Genomic DNA, 21,537 nt, shown 5'->3' with positions numbered 1-21,537 from the left:
CAGTCCGTAACCCTTAATGACCATCGGTTATCTTCCCTCCTCATTACATGTCCTGCCCATGCCCATTTCTTTTTCTTGATTTCAACTAAGATGTCATTAACGCGCGTTTGTTCCCTCACCCAATCTGCTCTTTTCTTATCCCTTAATGTTACACCTATCATTCTTCTTTCCATAGCTCGTTGTTACATAGCATTTGTTACAACACAAGCCGGAGAGGGAGTCTGACTTTCAAATGTTCACCTGCCAATTTTAAGAGGCACACAGGAAGATTTCTGCCCTTTTCAAATTATTGACCATGCATTGCCGTGGTCACAATTGACGCGCTCCCAATTACACCCTGCTCTGGTCGAATGTTCATCCGGATTTCTCCAGTGTGGCGTCCCGAGGTACTTGTCCATAGATAGCTTAAATTGCTAGTCAGTGCGCACTCAAAAATTTACACTGGGCTGAGTACCGTAATTCAGGATCTGTCAACTCGAGGGATAGGAGGAGCGCATGAACTGTGGAGGCGGAGCTTTTTCCTTTCTTTCTTACTTTTTTCCTTCGCCGGGTGGTTGTCTCCTGGCCGCAGCCGCTCTTTATTCGCCGATTTCGGTCAAGGATAAACCGGATCCCAGCGCACCTCGTTCGGGCCGGAATTAAACGGACACACACATAGAGGGGGCGCGCGCGCGTTTCCCTTTCTGCCGCTGGCCGTCTTTTATTCTTCCTTCCGATCCCCTTTCCTGTGCCCCGATTGTTTTATTCGTGCCTTCTCGGCGCGACGCTCTGTTTGTGTCGAAGGCCGAAAGCAGGCCAGCTAACGGGAGGAGGAAGGGGTGGGCAACCGAGGGACGGTCGTCTGCCTCGTCTTGCCAGCTGCCGCTTTGCCCAGTTCTGCTTGGCACTCACGCTCCGAGAGGAGGATGGCCACGGCGTCGTTCCATTCTGATTTTCCCCTCCTGGCTTCCTCCGTGTCAGCTTTTGAGGTCGAGGTTAGAGCCGACAATGAAATATCCATTCCTTCTTTCGGCCGCGCGCTTTCCCGCGTGGCACCGTTCTCGGGCGCACGAGCAGAGCGCGCGCTTGCGAGCGACTCGACGGCGGTGGACTCGGAAGAGGGTCGTCCAGCGTTCGTCACTGGTGGCGGAGGACGACGTCTGTATGGCACTGTCAGCGAACTAGTCGGAATAAACGAAAACGCGTCTTTGTGGTGACTTTGCCGCCTTGGGCAACGCTAGCGTGATTCAGACGGGCGCCGTTCTAGTCGCTGAGAAAGGTGTAACTACTTCGTTGTTAAAAGTGTTGCTTCGCGCTGTGATGAAGGAAATATTTATACTTCTTGTTTTTTTTTTCGTTAACATTTCAACATATGCCGACGGTACATCAGGGTGCATAGCCATTGTAACCCGCAGCTAGGTTTGGGTCCTCATCACTGGTAGTGGAGCGGAGTCCCGAACGGGTCTTGACCTGCCTAGCCCTGCACGCCGAAAAGGAAAACTTGATTGAACAGTGCTGTGTGAGCAAAATCCTCGCGGAATTCTGTATGCCACCTGCTACCGCAGCGCATGCCTGCTCCGCCCGTCACACGCATGCCACCCTGACTGTGCATGCCGGCGCCTCGATTGTGTTCTTACTTTTATTTATTTTTTTCCGGCGGTTTCCGGCGCATTCTTCCTTTTAGTCACTGCATTACCAAACCGCCTTGCCTCGCTGAATCACAGCTCGTTTAAGACGCGCGCGCACGACGCGCCGTGGCACGCATCGTTTGCGAGTCGGCCTTGGGGCCTCCTCCTCTCCGTGGACGTTGCCGCCGCTTCCTGTATAGTTACAGTAAGTAACGTTCCCGTAACGTGCGGCGGCCGCCGCGAGAAAATGGCAAGAGCGTGCCTTGTTTTGCTTTTCCGACTCGCTGACTCTGCCACGGCTGGTTTTCCGTGTCCGTCCCCAGTGCCGCCGCCCCGCTGCCGGCGTCGCGTCCCCTTTCTCTTGCGTGCAGTGCGCGCTGTCGAAGCCCCGGGCTTCGCAGGGCGGGTGGAGCACACGGCGTTTGCGACGCGTGCTTAAGCACCGTGCTAAGCAGTCGAGCTGGTTGAACTCAGATTAAAGCAAGGTCGTATCGGGATGGGGGTCTGGGCATTGCCAACGTGCAGAATATCTTGCTCTCTTCGTCCCCGCCAATTAGCGTATCAGTGAAACTAGGAGCTACGGAAAGCAATAAATGTACCCTCCGCCAACGTGAAAGCTAACGCGGGATTTTGGTTACCTTTGCGATCTCAGAGGTGGTGCGAAATAGCTTAGTTGACCCGTAGGGAAAAAAAATATATATATATAATAATGCGCGCACTGCGATTATATAGAGCGGCTTTAAATGCTTCTACTGCCTTTCTGATTTTCACAACATGCCACATTCGAAACCGGAAGTCCATGTGGTTATTGTTAGCCGCTCAATTTCGTGTTGCTCACGGGCGTACTTCATACTTTCCAAAAATTTTTGAAACGGCCTCCTTAGCCGTACTAAAATGCAGAGGACTGCTATACTTTCTCTTTTTCTTTTTGTATTCTGTGCGTGCATTATTTTAACTCTGTGTAATTCACCTGTTTATATGCTCATCGCAGTCTACATCACGGCCGCTTGTGTGATAAAAGTAAAATTAAATTATGGGCTTTTACGTGCCAAAACCACTTTCTGGTTATGAGGCAGGCCGTAGTGGGGGACTCCGGAATTTTGGACCACCTGGGGTTCTTTAACGTGCACCTAAATCTAAGTACACGGGTGTTCTTGCATTTCGCCCCAATCGAAATGCGGCCGCCGTGGCCGGATTCGATCCCGTGACCGCGTGCTTAGCAGCCCAACACCATAGCCACTAAGCAACCACGGCGGCTAGGCCGCTTGTGTGTGTGTTTGTGACTGTTTACAAACTTATTGTGGTGCAACTCCCATTTTCCTGTTATATTTATATGTTCATGGGTTTATAGGACTGTGCTGTGGATTTCTGACCCAATGACGTGGTTTCTTTTCGTTTTCTTACATATATGTTTTATATTGTTGTTTCCGCTATGCCAAAAGGAGTAGCCGTCACCATGATAAGGTGACTACATCTCTTTCTTCTACGTTCATTTCTGTAAAAAAAGAAGGGGGGGGGGGCTGCGTTTGTTGGGACGCTAACCAAACTGTCTGCAGCGCATGGGCATTGGAGCCTTGACGTTCACTCGGTTACTGCCTTCTTTGACAGCGCACTTTGCTGTCGCTACTTTTGCGTTTTCAGTCACATCAAAGGCGAACAAGAACGGTGCGCGTTAGTCGCGGTGTCGATTAGGATTCTGCTGCACGGAATCGGTCCTCAGCCCACACTGTCCCGGCGCGACGCCGAGCTCGTGTTGCGTAATGGGGATTAAAGTAGGGAAATGACGCGAGCCGTATTCCGCAAAGCAGCGGCAGTTCCTTGTCCAGGAATAACTTCGCGCATAAACGCGACCCGAGGAAAGGGACGCCGTGAAACGGACGGGGAAACAAAAGAAATAGCATGGGCGGAACGGCTCTCTCTCTCGCCCGCGCGGCGTTGATTTGTTTACACCGGGCGCGCCGCCCCTTCGCTCCGCCGTCGCCCGCACCGTCGCGACGGCGTTATGATGCCACCGACTTCCCCGTTCCATCCGGCGTCCGGACCGCGCGTTTTGTTCGGCTCGCTCCTTCTACGCGCTGTTGTGGTGCGGCTAGACGGCGAAATAGCGGCTTTGTTTTATTTCATTTATTGGTACCCCGAAGGACCGAATGCATTCGAATTCTGAATAATGAAGTAACAACTATATATACAATGTTAGCGACCAATTCCCGATGACAATGTCTTGCACGCAAGTAATTGATACGGGAAGGCTTTCCCAGTCCTCCAATGGCCGTGGCATAAATGAGTACAGGCTTAAGCATTTGTGCGACATGTGAATATACCTTCCAGTGTCCGGCGCTTTTTCTTCGTCTTCGTGTCCCTCGTTCTACAACTGCTTTTCTTGCTTCTTTCTTTCGCTCGCCCCCGTTGATTGATAGTGAACACGCACGCACGCGTGCGCTAGCAATGCGTGCTAAAGTTTCACGCGGCGTGCATCCTCGTGTGCGCCGCATTGTTTCATTTTGCACTGTGTGCAGATGGAAACATGAGTGGCGTGCGCTTTTCCGTTTCCCGTATATCGCTGTGGTGCACCGGTGCCCGCCGCTTGGGGAGCAGTGGTTTGCTGGTCAGCCGCGTATATGCCGTCGCGGAGCCTTCGAGTTCGGCTCAGTGGTCTCCGAACGCGCAGCGAACGAAGCAAGCTCCCCACCGTGCTTCGTGACTCCGAATCACGTTCATAGATGCGTAATTATGGGTTGCCGCCGCGATCTGGTTTCACTTCAGAATAAGCAAAAACGCTCGTGCACCGAGATTTCAGTGCACGTTCAGTGGTCAGTATTAAAACAGAACCCTCCCCTACGGCGTCTCTCATTGCCTCTGTCCTTCGCTGGGATGTTAAGACTTAATCGATCGATCAATTAATGTACTATTTCCTGCGCAAGTTTGACCGATAAACGCCATTGAGCTAGTTGAATGTGTTGCTGATAGTTCGCTCTACAGCATCGAGCCGAAGATATCGGCCTTCCTTTTTTTTTTTTCGCCGCGGTCCACTTCCGCGCACTTGCAGATCCCATTTCTATTTCCGGCACGTCTCTCTCTCTCTCGAATGAACGAAACTGAACTCGCGCAACACTCCGTGCGCGCTCTGTATGAAAGGTTGAGCTCCACGCTACAGGAGACGCGATCTTCTATAGTTTATTTCTCCGATGTAAAAACGCCAGCGCACCGCACTTATGTCGTTGTCCTCTTTGTTTTCTCTTTCTTTCATTTTTCTCTCCTCTTGCCTTCTCTGTGGGCCTAGTTTGTTTGGGGGTATGAAGAAACAAGGTAGCAGTTCGATCCCTGTAGTTGCGACTGTAGCTGCGTACGAGCGGGGAAAACGTTGCAAAATTTCGTGTTTCAGCAACCGCTGCATGCGAGGCGTTCAGGCGTTAGTGGATTAGATACGCTCACATGAGGTTCGTTCGGGGACGTGAAGCCTTGTCTACAGTTGCGCCTCATCGCCAGCCAGTGGCGACAAGAAAGCGGGAGGTTCGGGATAAATAAACTAAATTGACGCAAACCAGCACTCGGTAGTCGACATCGAGCGCTGTTGCAGGACCGTTATCGGTCGTCTGCGCCGCGCGCGCATTTCGCTAGCGTGAGCGAACGTGGCTGCAATTTGTGTTGGTGGGTATTCGGCAAGACAGCGAGCAAATTAGAATAGAAGACGGTGCTCCTTTCGCTGCACTCGCTGCTGCTGCCTGACGCGGTTGATTGAATACCGAGGAGTCGGTGCGCGCGGCTGGTATATGGAGCGAGCGAACAGGTTTGAGATGTAAAGTGTGCGTAACCACGGCGACGGCTGTTGTGAAAGGAGCACATTGAGTAACGTCTTTGTTTGTTGCATAACGTGTCCCGCCGCGCTCGGTACTTTGCCCTTTCCTATATATATATATATATTTATATGTATATATATATGTGTGTGTGTGTGTGTGTGTGTGTGTGTTCTTTTCCAAAGCCCGTTTCCAAGTCTGTTCGCCCCCCACTCTCTCTTTCGTCGCGTTTCGTCGCTGCCCGTCTGCGTGTTCGTGGCTCTTGCACATGCAGTCACGTGACGAGCGTCCGGGGAGGCCTATGTGGGTCAGTCACGTGGTTTCTCTTGGGTCTCCTCGCGGAAATCGCGCGCCGCCCCGCTCGCGCGCCGACAGCGCCGAACGGATATGACTGCGCGTCGAAAGAGCCGGAGGCGAGGGATGCGTGAAAAGAAAATGGCGGCTTCGTTGAACGGGAAAAGAAGTGGGGGGGGGGGGGGGGGGAGGGAAGGAGGGGCATAAGCGCACTCGGCGATCCGTCTGTTTCGAGTGACGGCTGCCGCCTGTTGGCGTCACACCGTCGCGATCCATCGTTGCGCTAACAGATTGCACTGAAATGTGCGGCGTCCACTGGCCTAGAGAGAACTATTGTGTGTGTTTGGCCGTCCATCTAGAAAGTGTTAGGGCACAACGCGGCCTACTTTCACGCGCAGCAGATGCTCCGTAGCACAATATCGAATCGAGCAAGCAGCACACGACTCGTTAACGCCGCTTATAAACTATAACACCGGCTGTCATGTGTGTTTGAATTGTGACTCTCCCACTTCCCTTCTTTAAGGAGTGGGATTCATTCTTTTGCTAACCACCTGATCATTGGCTGGCCATGCCGAGCAGTTGATGGGGTCTTCGCGAGGGGGCGTCGCCCCTCGACCTCTGCTTGTATGCCGGAAGAAATCAGCCAATGGATACAGAGGCTCGGCGGTGGCGCGTAGCAGATATTTAATTACATTATATGCGACCAGTCCAAAACGTGCGCCAAATGCAACTAGGCATCGGATGTGAATCAGGAGGCTGGTGACATCACGGAAATTGGAAGTGGTGGTCGCGTGTTGTAACGAGCCATTCACGCGCGCGCCAGTCAACCCGGTATATATGTGCATGATTGAAAGCCACTCACCAAAAGTTGGCCGCACGCGCCGCCAAATCAGCTTTTCCGTCATTAATTCTGCGCTTCGCACTCGCGATGGGATGAGGCCTGGTCCATGGGCGTATCTACGGGGGGGTATTTCCCCCCACTCTCAGTGTGGGGGGAGGTAAAGTAGGTCATCTGCCACCCCCTCCCCCCTTTAGAAGTCTGGGAATATGGCGCCTGGAGTCTCGACCAAGATCACTCGAGTCTACATAAAGCCGCTTGACGCCCTGATAAGGGGGTCTGGCCTCTCCATCAGCCGCACTCCCGGCCACATTGGTTCTTCAGTGCATTCATCTCCGGTATGTACACCCGGTAAGCACACAGGGCCTACTCGGTTCCAGCTGGTTAATTTCCCTACCTCTAGGCGTCTGCAGCAACCTTTCAAGGCATTGATTGATTCGGGCTACTTGGTCTGTCATACTAGGAACTTCAATAGTGCCATTGAGGTTCCCAGTACTTTCAAGACTGCTTTCATTTATTTGGCCGTGAAATGTGTTCTCGTGGTAAAACTGAGGCAGCACGAAGCGTTCGCTTCTCGCTACTAGCGCTTCTCATCAGGCCAGCGTTGTGACAGCAAGTGGTGGTGGTTATCGAGTGAGATGTGTTTATATTTACCTGTGCGTGCGTGACATCATGCTTGTCATGATTCAGAATAACTTCACATTGGCCTAGTTGGTGTTTACTGCATATCATATTGACCGCAAATAAAGACGGGGACAGATGGAGAGAACACATACCGCCCGTGCTGTTTGTGTTCTCTCCCTCTGTCCCCGTCTTTATTTGCGGTCAATATGATATGCTTGTCATGAGCGTATACATATCTACCGGTTCGGGGGGAGGCGTCCCCCCCCCCGCACACACACACACACACACTTCTGAAAGCGGGCACTGTCAGCTGCGCAGTGATAAATCCAACAAATCCAACGAAAGAACAGCTGATGCCAAAATTTCACTCACAATTGCGCCCACATAGGTACGATTTCGTTATTACGTATCCCCTGCTTGGGCATCTAGCATTGTTTTTCGGGCATCGTCGCCACGTGCTGTAGGAGATGACGCTCGACCGGCCACACTAAGCAGACAGAGTTGCCGTATGGTGCGAGACGTCTGCAGGACATGCCTCGCAAGCCTGAACTGCTGAGAAAGCTAGAGTCCAAAACAAGTTTATTCTACCATCCCTTCAGTCATCCCGTGCTTGTTTGGACCGTCTATCCTAACCATCTTCGTAAACACAAAATCAGATTTGCTTTTTATAATTTACCGGTATTTAATTGGTGTTGCTATTTTAGCGATTTTGTTTAGATACTTCTTTGTCTGTTTACATCAAAGTTTTCCATTTAGCAATCAGAAATTCTTGGACCTTTCAATATTATTTCTAGAGTTGCGTCGTACTGTATATTTATCGGTCTTCTCAGCGTGCGATTTACTACTGCTTCTTTTTTGTAATCCAGTGCATTAATTCATAACGCAAGCATGACCATATGCCATGCCTTTCTTTAATGTGCTCCTTACCGCTCCTTTTCCATTCCAGTGAACTTGTCAGTATATAGCATCGTCAAGTTCATAGACCAAACCGTCATGACATTAGTCGGGCAGCGAGCGCGGGTGAACGTGTCAGTGCGCGTCTTCTGCTACTCACCGAACATCACGCAGTCCCGGCGCCGTAGCAGAAATGTTCCTCGCAGCGGTTCTAACTTTCGCCAGCCAAGCTTCACGCAGCTTCTTGTCCTGCGGCTACGTGTGTATAAGACTGACACCGGGCTCCGTTGCGTACGTCCGGCACTGCGGCACTGAGCAGTAGCCTACGATGCTGCACGCCTCCAAAGGTAGCCACTGCCTATTATAGTGCTTTCAAATGTTGTCACGCAGACACCCAAGGCGGTAAGCCTCACCACTTAATCAGAACCGTAGCGCAGCTGGGACATTAAAACTTTCATTTTCAGCTCGCTTCGGCGCTTCCGAAGCAGCCGAAGCAGCCGACGCGGCCGCTGTGTCCACGTGATCCCTCATGCGACGTCACGCCGACTGTGGCGCCAGCTTTTCCAGTGATGGAAAAGCTGGCGCTCATGAGCTATGAGGCCCCATAGTGGAGATTGCCTGTAATATCAAGAGATTACAGGCATTTGACCAGTTTTTGAGCTTTCATTTTTGCATTATTGGGGTATTGCTAGGTCTGAGAAAAGCTCTCTCTCTCTCTCTCTCTCTCTCTCTCACACACACACACACACACACGCACGCACGCACGCACGCAAACACACACACACACACCAGCTGCCCGTGACTAGGTGCAAGTGCGATGTGGCATCGCTGAATAGCCGGCCGTGAAAACGCATGCGGCCCTCACATTTTTCAGTATCTGAGAAACGGCGGAATCGCGAGAGTGTTCGGTGCTTGCAGGCGAACGTGGCAACGTGACTGCAACGCGTTCTACTTAGTTTCATCACGTTCGAGTTTCATTCCGCCGTCCGACAGCGCCTGCGGGGTCGTGTCGTACCGCCGCGTGGCGAGCGAAACTTCGCTGGTTACAGCGGCGGGCACCCGCGCTGCCATTGTCGGCGTCGAAGCGGCGGCTGTCACTCACAGCCGGCCTACATCTTTTGTCGCCCGTTGCATTGCGAGGCCCGGCGGTGCGTGTTTGATTGAGCGCCGCTCGCCACTTTCGCCGCTTCCCGGCAGGCCTCTCCTAGAGCCTCTCCTCCTCGCTGGCGCCCCCACCATCGGGAGCCGCACGGCAGCCGGATGTGTGCGACGGGGCTTGCTGTGAAGCGCTGCGCCTCATCGGCCTGCTCGGTTCAAGTCTGCCTTCACTTGTGCATCCCGACGCCACTGCGGCATAGTGACTGCATTAAACGACACCGTCAAATGTTGAAGGCTTCGGTAACCATGGTAATTACGTTGGCAGATTCCGGCTGTGGGTCGTGTTTCGTTTGTCAGGAGGAGTAAGGGTGGTAGTACAAAAGTTTTATAGGTAGTTCGATGATCGCCGCTCGCCTCTGCGGCCCTTGCAATTGTCGCACACATTCTCCGACAATCAAATGCCCGGAAAATAGACGAGGGCTTCTTTTGTCGTAGAACACGCAGCCGTGTTAATTTTCTACTTAAGTTTTGTGAGGCATCGCGGGCTGTTCTCTCCCCCCCCCCCTTTTTTTTTTCTTTCTTGATAAGCAAATACAGTCGTGTTGGTGCGCTTTTTAACCAGCTTCCTGTAACGAAAGGAGTGGCACTCCTAGGCACACTTCTCGACAGCCATATTTTCACACCGCATAGCTCTCAAATGCACTAAACAAAAACAAAAACAAAAAAAGCCCGTTAGAACTTCAGGGCTTTGCAACGAAAGGTGTGTCAGGCAAACGTATCGCCGAGTGGTTTTCGACCCGCTTTGACCGAGGTAGCTACAACCTTCCTGCCCCGTTGCCGTATGGGCCGTATACATCATGGCGACCCCGTTTGAATATCCGGTGGTCCACGGGGGCGAGCAGCGCACACATCCGCTTCGGTGGCCGGCCGTGTTCGACTGCAGCCGAAATGACAGTAGCCGCGCACTGCAATGAACGTAGTCGTGGCACTTGTCGCATATGAGCGCAGCGCACGCGATCGAGGTTCAAGTGAAGCGATTGCCTATTTCGTGCGATTTCCTTCCTGTAATTCGCTCGAACAGATCATGTGGACAAAATCGGCAGTGTTGCCCCATGCGCGTATGCAATTTTATTGCTCAGTTCAGCCTACCTCATTCCACTGTGTTTTAGCCCCCTCCTCTGTAGGTGGAACACATTTGTTCAGGCCGACCTCTTAGCGCTCCACTTCTCACACCCCGTTGTGATCGATTCTCCAAATCCTCCCAAATAGCTCACGCGCGGCATGTCGGCCCACTGTTCCTCTTGTTTTAAATCGGTCATTCATGTGTTCCAACGCGGGGAGAGCTGTTCTAAATAGTCCCCCGTGTTATTCTCGCATTACGCATGCAAAGACGTATTGTCGCGTCCTGCGCGCGCGATGTCACCGTGGCCAGGATGGCGACAAGGTTTTTGGAACGAGGAAAAGCGGTCAAATGAGGCAGTTAAAAAACTTCCGCTGTAATGATAGGCAAATGAAGGCGGGCTGCGGCCCACTGGTTTCCACCGAGACGTGCGCAGCGGGATTTGAGCTTTTAAAAAGACTCCGGTGGCGTAAGGCGGACACATTGTTGGCGCGCTCTTTTGTTCTTCAACCTGTCCCTCGTTCTGCCGTGGGCAGGCTAGAAAAGCGCACTTGTTTCCACACGGAGCGGCGGCCCAATTCTCTTCCTGCAGCTCGGACAATGCAGTTGGACACGATCCACGGCCATTTGCGCAAGCGCCATCTTTGTCTTGGCGTATAATTATTAATATGGAAGCAACCGCCATTGTGAAGCGTTCTTCCCCTACTCTTTCCGCTGGCTGTCGACTTGGGCAGCGGCAGCGCGCGCCTCTGAGCGTGCAGATATGACGGAATTTGGCCATTGGCATTCGGTGACGCGCCGTTGTCGTGATTGCGTTCGTAAGGCCGGCAGCTAATTCTCCGCCGCCACGGTATACCTGCTCTGTTGTTTTTCTTTGTGCTTGAGCTGTCTGTGCGTGACCCGCACGGCGATGACGAGCGACCTTGCTGCGCATTTGGTTCTGTTAGCCCTAGTTACGCCGTCGGCGTTGGCTGAAAATGTTGCGTCCTGAAAATTTAATGAATGCAATCATTCTGTGTCTGTCAGTATACTAAATACTAAGCCATTCTTGGTCAACACTGCAAGCAGTCTAACTTGAAGAATCTGTAGTCATCAAGAAACTACTAATTCTTGCATACATGGATGCATGAATTTGGAGCAAATAACTTTCTTGAATTAAGGTGTTGCAGGAGAAGCAATTGCAGTGCGAATAATCAACCACCATTCTGGTAGCAGTTAAACTGGCAGTGAAAGTTCATGCTTTTTGAAGAAGCATCGCAACAATTTTGTTTTGGTAGCCTTTTGTATGCTAAAATACTGCCAACAACATTGCAGCTAGCATAGTGAAAGGAACATTTATAATCTCTTCACATGCTCACTGTTGCAGCAAAATGCGCAATAGGGAGTTTTAGAAATAGTGCACCCAAGCATCTTTTGCGTAACCAAAGCCCCACACACCACTTTTTTTTTTTTACTCCTTTTGAATTCTTTTGTATCACTGGTGGTTTGCATTCCCTAACTCTGGGTGTGGAAAACCTAAAGCTCCCTAATATTAGATGCATTCTGGACAGACCAGAATATATTTTATAAGTGCAAAAGTTGCAATGATATTTTGTAATGCGCAGTGGAGGATTTGCCATTCCACTGTGTAAAGTTTGGAGAGTTGCATCTAGTTGTCTTACTAGACCAGGGTTTTAGAGCACTTGAAAAAATAATTGTTGCTGGTTTGCTAGTATGAAGTTTGGACAAAGTCATGAGCTCTCCCTCATTTAATTGGTGCTATTATTGTTCATATAACTTGCTTGTTGCACACTGGAAGATCCTGAAAAATGTTTGTGAGGATGCATGCTCACATTATTACATTTCTTATGTTGAGGGCTATAATGTGACCACGGTATGCAACAGTCTATGGTTGCTAGCTCCTCTATTATGAAGTTTACCAATACATTGGCTTTTCACTTCATCCAGGTGGATGACCAAATGAAGTTGCTGCAGCAGTCATGGAGTGACATGCTAATCCTGGATCACGTGCACCAGCGGCTGCACAATGGCTTGCCAGACGACACCACCCTACCTAATGGCCAGAAGTTCTCGCTCGTGTCACTGGCGCTGCTGGGGCTGCCTGCGCTGGCTGACCAGTTACATGCACTCGCCGCTCGGCTGCAGGAGCTGCGCTTTGACCCCGTCGACTATGTCTGCCTCAAGTTCCTGCTCCTGCTCAACCCAGGTGCCCTGCCACCTTGACTGCTTTGCTGTCCTGTGCATGCCTGTCCATCTTCCTGCTTTCTGCTGTGGCTCCTTCAAGAGAGAAAGCACTTAAAGGGACACTAAAGGCAAATACTAAGTCAAGCTAAAGTGATAGATTTGTGCTTGAGAATCTCTAAGGCATCAATATTATTGTGAACAGAGCCGTAATAATTGGGAAATCGAGGTAAATGCAGGACATGATTAGAGACTCCCCCGGGACATTCAAGCACTTGCCCGATGACGAAAGCACTCCTCAGTCAAATTCTGCCACCAGTACTCAACTACTCGTTGCAAAAAACATACTCGTATTATAAGATGAAATAAAATTCAACTTGTCCAGTTCCATATCACGTTTAGAAAAAGAACTCATTGAAATTACCGTTGACAATGACGCGGCAGGCCGAAAGGTTTCGTTTTCACTCGACTCTGCGTCACCCACGCTTTGGCGTTTCAGTACTTTCTTGATCGCGTAGTGCTGCGCTGGTTTTGCCGGCTCGCGAAACTCGCACAAACTGCAAGTAGCAGAGAATTCAACTTCTATGTGATGTCGCGAGATGCCCGAACCGACGGCAGCAAAGGGCAGTGATGGCGTATGCAACGTCACCACTCCCCCGGTTGGGTGGCGGGAGATTTGAATTTCAAAAAAGGTATTTGGACCCTTCAGATACAATTTTCTTGTAAACTAAGTATTTTCTTGGCACGAAACAAGCATTATGAGATTTCTGGAAAGGTATTTAAACATTCAAGCTCGACTTAGTATTTGCCTTTAGTGTCCCTTTAAGTTCTTGCCACCAAAACTATCCTTGACGTTGTACAAGGGCCAGGTTAGAGTGGGGATAACAGCTGTCAAAAAATCAAACCTTTACTTTAAAGTTTCAATAGGGGGGCTTTTGTAGTCAAAATGGTTTTCTTGGTAATCAGAACGTTGTCTGCTCTTCGCATTACTTGTATATCTGTCACTTCTCAAAGCATTCAGCTATGTTACAGGCTATCCTCCATTTATCATGCATTTTCTGTTCATCTTATCATAGCAACTTGGGCAAGTCAGTACAATTGCATGTACCTACCTACCTATCTCCTTCCTTAATTAGTGTTCAGTCTGTTTTGCTTGAACTGTAAGTAAACGTGTTCATCTTGTGACCAATTGTAAATGAGATTGTTTCACGTAATGAAATGTAATAATTCGATTTGATTATGCAAGGGGCCATTGCACATCCTCGTACATGACCAGGTTAAATAAGGACCTGGAAGTGTATGTTCGTAGTGCGTTGCTGTTCCTGATTCATAGATGCGTCAGTTGGCAGTTTAGCGATCGTCAAAACGCAGCTCAAATCTACTGTGTTGTGAGACATGATCACAGAGCAGCCGTCTGGAAATATGAAGTCATCAGTTGTCTGCAAATGTCATGGTTTCTTGCCATTGTCCTGTGTTACGTTTAACTCTGCTGTTGACACTGGAGCATTTAGAACTGGTTTGCACAAACTCCACCATGTCTTTCACTATATGTGGTATCCAAAAAGTGCTTTAAAAATGTAACTTCCTTCCAGAAGGTGAATGTAGGTCTCTGAAAAAGCATAGTCACCTTCAGACAAGGTCATATATTTAAATTTATTTCTAAATGTGGCTTCCCAAACCTCGGAAGACACTGCTGAAATGTCACATTGGCTGTTGTGTCCCAGATCCTTCAGCACAAATCCTCCAGAATCCTCTAATCTCTTGTGCCTCCACAAGAAGTGTGCATCCTTCCATAGAATATTGACACATGTCACAAGCTTTCACTCCATTGGACAAGTGCCCATTCTCTTCAGATGGCTGCTGCTGCATGTAAGCTAACAACAATGTACCACTTCTGTCTGCAGTATCCCCCACCGTGTTTTTTTTTCCATTTCTGCAATGATGCCACAATTTTCTTCCATTATTAATTACAGATTAATTTTGCAATGTCAGTGCATTGCCCCAAGATCTTACCAAAATGTGATTAAAAATGTTCAGACTATTTTTAGTAATGTGCACTGTACTAATGTGAACTTTTACTACTGCTGTATTTGTACAGACCTGGAACTATAGTGTACGCCTTTCTATTTCTTAAGTAAAAGCAGGTATAATTGTAGAGTTTGCATTTAACTACTCATGTTAAGGTATGTGTGTGTTATCCTAGTAACATTTAGGCAATAACCGAGTATACGCAATAAGTAGTTTCTATATCTTTTGAATTTTTTTTTTGTAGTTTTTTATCCCCTCTTGCTTGCCTTGCTGCTGCAATACTTATTTGCTTTGGGGCATGGTTTCTGTATTTGGTTGTTGCAAGACTTTGCAGTTCCTGAATTTTGCTTGCAACTGGGGCTCCTAAGTCTCCAAGGCCCTTTCGTACTTCTCTCTTGCTAGATGACGAAGCCAGCTGACCAAAGGTACAAACAGGCAGCCTTTTCTAATTAATCAATGTATGGGTTCTCAAGTACCGTGTCTAGATTTGGTTTTCATTCATTCATTCATTCATTCATTCATTCATTCATCTTTAGCTCAGCATCCATGACTGTGCATCTCAAGTTTTTGTTCAAGTACATCTCGAATGGCTTGTATAGCAGTGTTCTTTGCCAGATTTTGTAGCTTAAGGCAGCGCAGCAAACATTTCATTTGTTTGCTAAGCGACGAACATCTGGAAGTTCGAGTAGTGATGTCGGCTGTTTGACTCCCTTGCACATTAATCAGTGGGTTGTGATTTTTAATGGTTAGATTTAGTTGTATGAGTTAATATACTTGACTGCTTTGTGAGCAAAACAAGTGGGTCAAGCTTAATCTTTGCAATCCAAAAAACATTTAATACATGTCAGGCATTGTCCATGAGCACATAGTTGCTCTGTGGTATTACTGTTGCTTGCATTCATCCACTCTGACATGCATCCATCCATCCATCCTTCTAACAGTTGTGTTAACTAGAAACACTAGTATCCACTGATTCTTTTTATTGGCAAGCACTGATGCATTTTTGCCACGCAGTGTGTCAACCTCAAGTTGCCAAATGTGTGCTTGGAGGTGAGCCATCGGAAAGGTGGTTTTGTTGACTTGTGACAAAAGGTGTTGCTTGGTGGTCGATCTTTCATCCAGTGACTGAGAGCCCAGAATGTTCTGCCTTAGTGCAGGAAGATGTTACTTTAAAAATCTATACTGAAGCTTTTTTAGAGTCCAGCCTATGTCAGCGTGATGGTAGCATTATAAGTATTATAGTTACCAGTGGGAGCCATTACCACACTGTCTGGGTTTGTAGACAAATTTCCATGTTTAGAAACCCAGGGAAACGGGATCTTCCTTATGCAATCCTTTATCTAACTTTTTTTTTTAAACCAGAACTTTTTTTAAAAATTATTGCCTACAGAAACTTGAGCCTCTTAGATCCCGTTATTCTTCTCACCCACCAAAAACTAAAGAAGTTTAGGCCTGCATTATACACAGTTATGTGGCTCTTCCTGTAGATGAGTCATGCTTGTTGCAGTCTCTTGGTGGAACTACAAACAATCTTGTTTTTGGAAGCCCATTTGTAAAAGTTGAACCTTGTGGAGAGGGGTCGCTGGCCTTAAAGGAGCCCCAGGAAACCTTTTGCAAAATCTTTGCTCTTATAGATGAGTTCAGGAAGCTTCAAGGCAGTGTGCGAGTGTGAGGCTTACATAGCTTCAGTGTATATAGAAGCAGGCTTTGCTTAGTCACATTTTCTGTGTGAAGCTAGAGTTGTGTATTATATGTTGACTCATTCCGTGAAGGCAACTTGCTTGAGCCTTGCCCGATTTTGTTTTGATATAGCAATTGAGAAAATAGCTATTTAAACAGTGCTTGTACAACTGTATATTTAGTGGTAATGTGAAACATCTATTGGAGGAAAACCTGTTAAAAATCAACACTTGATGCTAGTGATGACGAAGAGCCAAAACAGAAATTCGATAACAAGAAATGCATAGTTTTGTAACATTACTACACTTGCGTGATGGACTTATAGTAGTTCATTTGTGCAAGCTTTTTATAGACAGTCTTCAGCATACTTGCTTACACGGCACACAACTCAGCACTTTGATAGAAAGTTAAAAAAGAACACTTCGTTTGGGTGGAACCTTTTTTGTAGAATTTTTGTATACATAGAAAATGGGTCATTGAGGAAAAAGCATGAGGCTGGTGCCATTCCCTCAGTCACTGCCCTTTATAGTGCTTTCTTTAAAAGTGTTTCACAACCTCCTGCTTTTTATGTCATGTCTTTATGCTAACCTAATTTTCAGTTTAAGGCAGTATTTTTTTTTTTTAACCGAACACAGTACTTTGGATAAATTTGTTTTTACTGTCAGTACTGCACAGTGCTGTTTCACGCTTTGCCAAGCTGTTGCCTTTTTTAAGCATGAATGTTCCCAACTTTCATAATATTCTCCATGCAGATGGCTAAAAAGTGTTCACATAGTTTTGATATTTTTTCAGCCCAGTTACTTTGTCCATTATTTTACACTGGTCTGTGCTTCTGTGACTCACACCCTGTGCATCTGCATGCAAGAACTTCTAGCACACCAAAATACTTTGTGTATGCTACTGGTTCATTAGTACTACTTAAATCTTAAATGCCTAACATTGTATTGTTAAGCAAGGCATTTGGCATGAACCATGGAATGGTTATTTACTCATACTGTTGGCTTATTGGCTGTTACAGGGTGGGTAAAAAGCAGCACTTCTACAATTAGTACAGTACATAAATATTCCAATATTACATAAAGCTCAAGGGAGCTTGTGCTTTATTGAGGCATGAGTAAAGAGCCATTGCTGTGTGCATGCACAGCCATCGTTAAAAAGGGTTTGGCAGCATGAGTGGACTCGTGTCAGGTTAGGTTAGGTTTCTGCAGCTGTAGTGCACATTATCTCTCTCAGTTACATGTTGTCAGACTATGACATCAGTATAGTAGTTCCTCTGGCACCTGTGTGTGCTTATGTATGCCAAATGGACTCATTACATGGACACAGTTCTGGAAAAGGAATGTGTCATTCTTTCTTCCCGTTTCATTAAAAACCGTAAGCAAGAAAATCAAGTAGAATTCTTAAAAAAATCTCATAAGGATCACCTTTCTGCTTAAGTTTTGACCGTAAATCCCCCCTGCAAAGAACATTCCGGCACTGCTGCAAGTTTAAAGCTTTTGCTGGACCTTCTGGCATAAGGAATTTATTTGCTAATGGGACCAGCCTTTTGCAGTCTCTCCAGACCCGTACGTGTTGGTATCTGTTGAAGAGTTCTAAAGGTGTGGCACTGCATTTCCTTTTCTGGTGGGACCCACTGCTGTCTTCCTGTTTGTGTGTGCTGGTGCGGCGGGAGCAGACGTGCGGACTTTGAGCAACGTGCGACTGGTGCATGAAGCCCAGGAACAGACCAAGCAGGTCCACCTCGAGTACTGTCTCAACAACTACCCTCAGATCACCGTACGTACATTGTTGAGGTTTCATATGGCACCGCTTTCTTTTCACATGCATTTCAGGAAATTGCTGCTCTGAAGGAAAGGGACTAAAAGCAATTGAGGTGCTATTATGTGCCCCTGCATTTTTCTTTATGTAACTGCTGTGAAATGTGGTTGCGGTATGTGAAGTGTTTCACTTCTTTGTAGTGGTAATTTATATGTGATCTTGTAAATTAGCTCTGCAGAGAACCACACAAGCAAGCTGGTATATGTCATAAATTGCAGTCCCTTATATACCATACTTACTCAATTATAATGTGAATTTTTTTTCCCCCGGAAAAATATATCGCAAGCGATGTGCACATTATGTTCCAGTACAAAACCAAAACTGCAATAGGGACAAGCTATCACCATTGGGAGTTTAAAATTTCTGTAATCTAATTAGTGGGCGCTTACCTTTCTCCATCAAGTCGTTTCGATAGACAGAGACTGAGTGACATTATAGATGCGTTTCCTGGTCCATGGATTGTTTGTTGTTGGGGACTTCAACGCACATCATTCACTTTGGGGAAGCAACAAGGTAAATTTCAAAGGAAAAACCTCGTGTCCTTTGCTTGCGACCACGAACTTTGCAGTCTAAATGATGGCAGTCCCACATTTCAGCACGGCCGGACATACAGTAGTTGTTTAAACTTAGATTTTGATTCACGATGCCTCACTTGCTGTGTCCATTGGTTCGCAAATATAGAAACCCACGGAAGCGACCACATTCCTACCTACCTGAAGATAAAAGGCCTTACCAAATCTGTTCTGTCAAATTTTAAACAAACAATAGATTGGCCTGTGTTTAAATCACTTGGGGAAGGCACATGCCACGAAGGCGTTTCATCCACACTAGAATTTGAAATCGCCAAGGCTATGCAGGATGCTATGCGTTCATTTCAGCCATTGGAGAAATACACAGATTTTGATGCGGAAATATAGAGCCTCCGTGCAATCCGCCGGCGAGCGGAGCGACGGTACAGACGGGCTAAATCGGTCTACGACCTTAGAGAGGGCAGACTCATTCAAAACAATATTCAGCGTCGCCTTGCTGTACTGCAAAATCAATGCTGGAAATCCTTTTGTGAGTCTCTCAATCCGCGTAAACCTCTGTCGGTTGTCTGGAGAACAATCCACAGACTTCGAACTGCTCCTCAACAGCGCCGTCCATTTAAATCTCTAGCCCTCTATCAAGGACGCCGAGAAGTCGACATTGCTGAAGATTACTGCGCAAGGATCACGGGTCCTCCATTCACGTATTCACCTTGCGCACCTATTCCTATTGTCTCCCCTTGCTCCTGAGATCCTCGTATGGACGCTCCTTTCTCCACCGAAGAACTGGAGGCTGCACTTGCTGGGTGCAGGCGATCTTCGTCACCAGGACCCGATGGCATCACATACTTTGCACTTGCAAACCTTGGTCAAGAGGCCACAGAGGCACTTCCTGGCCTATACAATGCATCATGGCGTGACGGCCTGGTCCCCACCACGTGGAAATCCAGTCGCCTTGTTCCATGACTCAAGGCGGGCAAATCTCCATTGGAATTGTCATCTTACCGTCTAGTAGCACTGGCCAGCTTTCAGCTGAGAAATGCGCACTCGTTGCTTTTGCTCGCAAAGCTAGGGCCCCGTATCCTTTGCGGATTAATGACCACAAACTATACGATATCGACGAACGCACCGATTTCTTGGCGTGTTTTGGAGTCCTCATGTCTCGTACATGACAAAGCGTTTGGCCACCATTGTGGGCCTTCTTGCGTTTCTTAGCGGGAAGTCCTGGGGCGCAACAGTACCATCAATGTTGCAACTATATAAAGCACTGTTCTTGGGCTTCCTGCGATACAGCTTACCTGGACTAGGAAATACTTGCACTACAAATATCCCCAAACTCCAGAGTGTGCAAGCACAAGCATTCAGAACTTGTCTCGGTCTCCCAAAAACTACATCATCTATTGCGACAGTGGCCATTGCCAGAGACGCTCCTTTGGCAGTCTACATTGATACAGATGTCCTGAGAGCACACATCCGACACCTGAATCGGATTCCCTCCCGCCATCTTGCTTGCTTGCCAGCAAAAAGGCCACATTCAATTTTTGCCAAACGTATTGTAAGACATCAGTCCTACTTGTCATCACAATTTACGCCTACCACACAATTATCAGACCCATTGTGGGGTGTCTGCACCGGCCGCAAGTGCAGTTGACAATTCCAGGCATCAGAAACAAAGCTGGAGCGCCGTTGCAAGCTTTGAAACAAGCAACTTTGGAACACATTCACAACGTGCACCGATTCTGGCAACATGCATACACAGATGGTTCGGTAAAACTCAGCAGCTCTGCTGCTGCAGTCATCATCCTGGCAAAATCTGAGGAAATCAAATGAAAAACCTCATGTGTGACCACATCGATGGGTGCAGAACTCGCGGCACTCCATGCTGCACTTGATTTCATTAAGCAGGAACCACTGCAACAATGGACAGTCTTTAGCGACTCCAAAGCAGCCCTTCAGTGCATACAAAAACCAATGCCCGATGGACGCAATGAACAACTGGCCTCAGAAATTCGATACATATACCATCACAGCCATGACAAGGGACACAATATAATCTTTCAATGGCTTCCAGGACATTGTAACATCAGCGGGAATGACCATGCCGACGAAATCCCCCGATCTGCGCATAGTGGTCAACGAGTCTTCATTCCGCTTTCACGAGCAGACGCTGCGACTGGGCTGCGATTGATGTCCCGTGATTGTATTTTGCCCCTGTGGGACTCAAATGTTTTCATCGTGTGTCGTTTGTGTTCGTTGTCTCCGGACATACGGATGCATCTCCCGCCTGGGTTACCATGACATGAACAGACCATGCTGTACCGTCTGTGGCTAGGCGTTGCTTTTACGAACTCGTATGCTTTCCTTATTGGAATGGCCAACAGCCCCACATGCGACACATGCAACAGCAATGAGACGCTCGCACATATTATCTGTTTCTGCCTGTCATATAGTGCACAGAGACAAGTGATGTGCAGAGTACTGGACCAGTTGGACAATCGTCCACTGTCAGAACTCAAAGCTTTAGGTCAGTGCTCTGAAAGAACATCAGCGTTGAAGGCCTTACTAGCATTATTAAGGTTCCTGCAGTCTATGGGGCTTCACGATAGACTTTAAGAACGCTGCCCCCTACCACTCTATAGTGTATGCGCTTTTTTCGTGCTCGTCTCTCTTTCTCTCTATCTCCCCCTTCCACTCTCTTTCTCTTTTTGTCCCCCTTAACCCTTCCCCCCGTACAGGGTAGCCAACCGGAACTACCTCTCGTTAACCTCCCTGCCTTTCTCTGTATTATTCTCTCTCTCTCTCTCTGTGTAATCTAATAGACAGGCCGCTGCAGCTGTGGGAACTGTGTTAGCTTTGTACCCACCAAGTTAATTGGGCTTGGTAATACATTCAAGAAATGTGGTATCTCGAATGCCGCAGGCAGATCTGAAATTCAGATGCTCTGGGTTGTCGAGAGTGATAAGGAGCCCTCTGACACTGACAATGAGTGATTCCCAGTCCACTGTAGCTCAGACACGATAAATTTTCTTTTTCA

At 47.9% G+C, this 21,537-nt stretch overlaps 1 protein-coding gene across 1 annotated transcript in view; it reads left to right on the top strand.

The window, feature by feature from the left end:
• Nucleotides 1-21,537, top strand: part of ftz-f1 (ftz transcription factor 1) — a 347,537-nt gene that overhangs the window by 318,167 nt on the left and 7,833 nt on the right. Inside the window, exons 5-6 of the mRNA XM_050195198.2 lie at nt 12,217-12,475; nt 17,834-17,934. Coding sequence (XP_050051155.1) covers nt 12,217-12,475; nt 17,834-17,934 — 360 coding nt within the window. The remainder of the gene's footprint in view (nt 1-12,216; nt 12,476-17,833; nt 17,935-21,537) is intronic.

Source organism: Dermacentor andersoni, chromosome 1 (assembly GCF_023375885.2).
Source record: "Dermacentor andersoni chromosome 1, qqDerAnde1_hic_scaffold, whole genome shotgun sequence".
Lineage (NCBI taxonomy): Eukaryota > Metazoa > Arthropoda > Arachnida > Ixodida > Ixodidae > Dermacentor > Dermacentor andersoni.
This window is presented reverse-complemented; position numbering and strand designations above follow the sequence as displayed.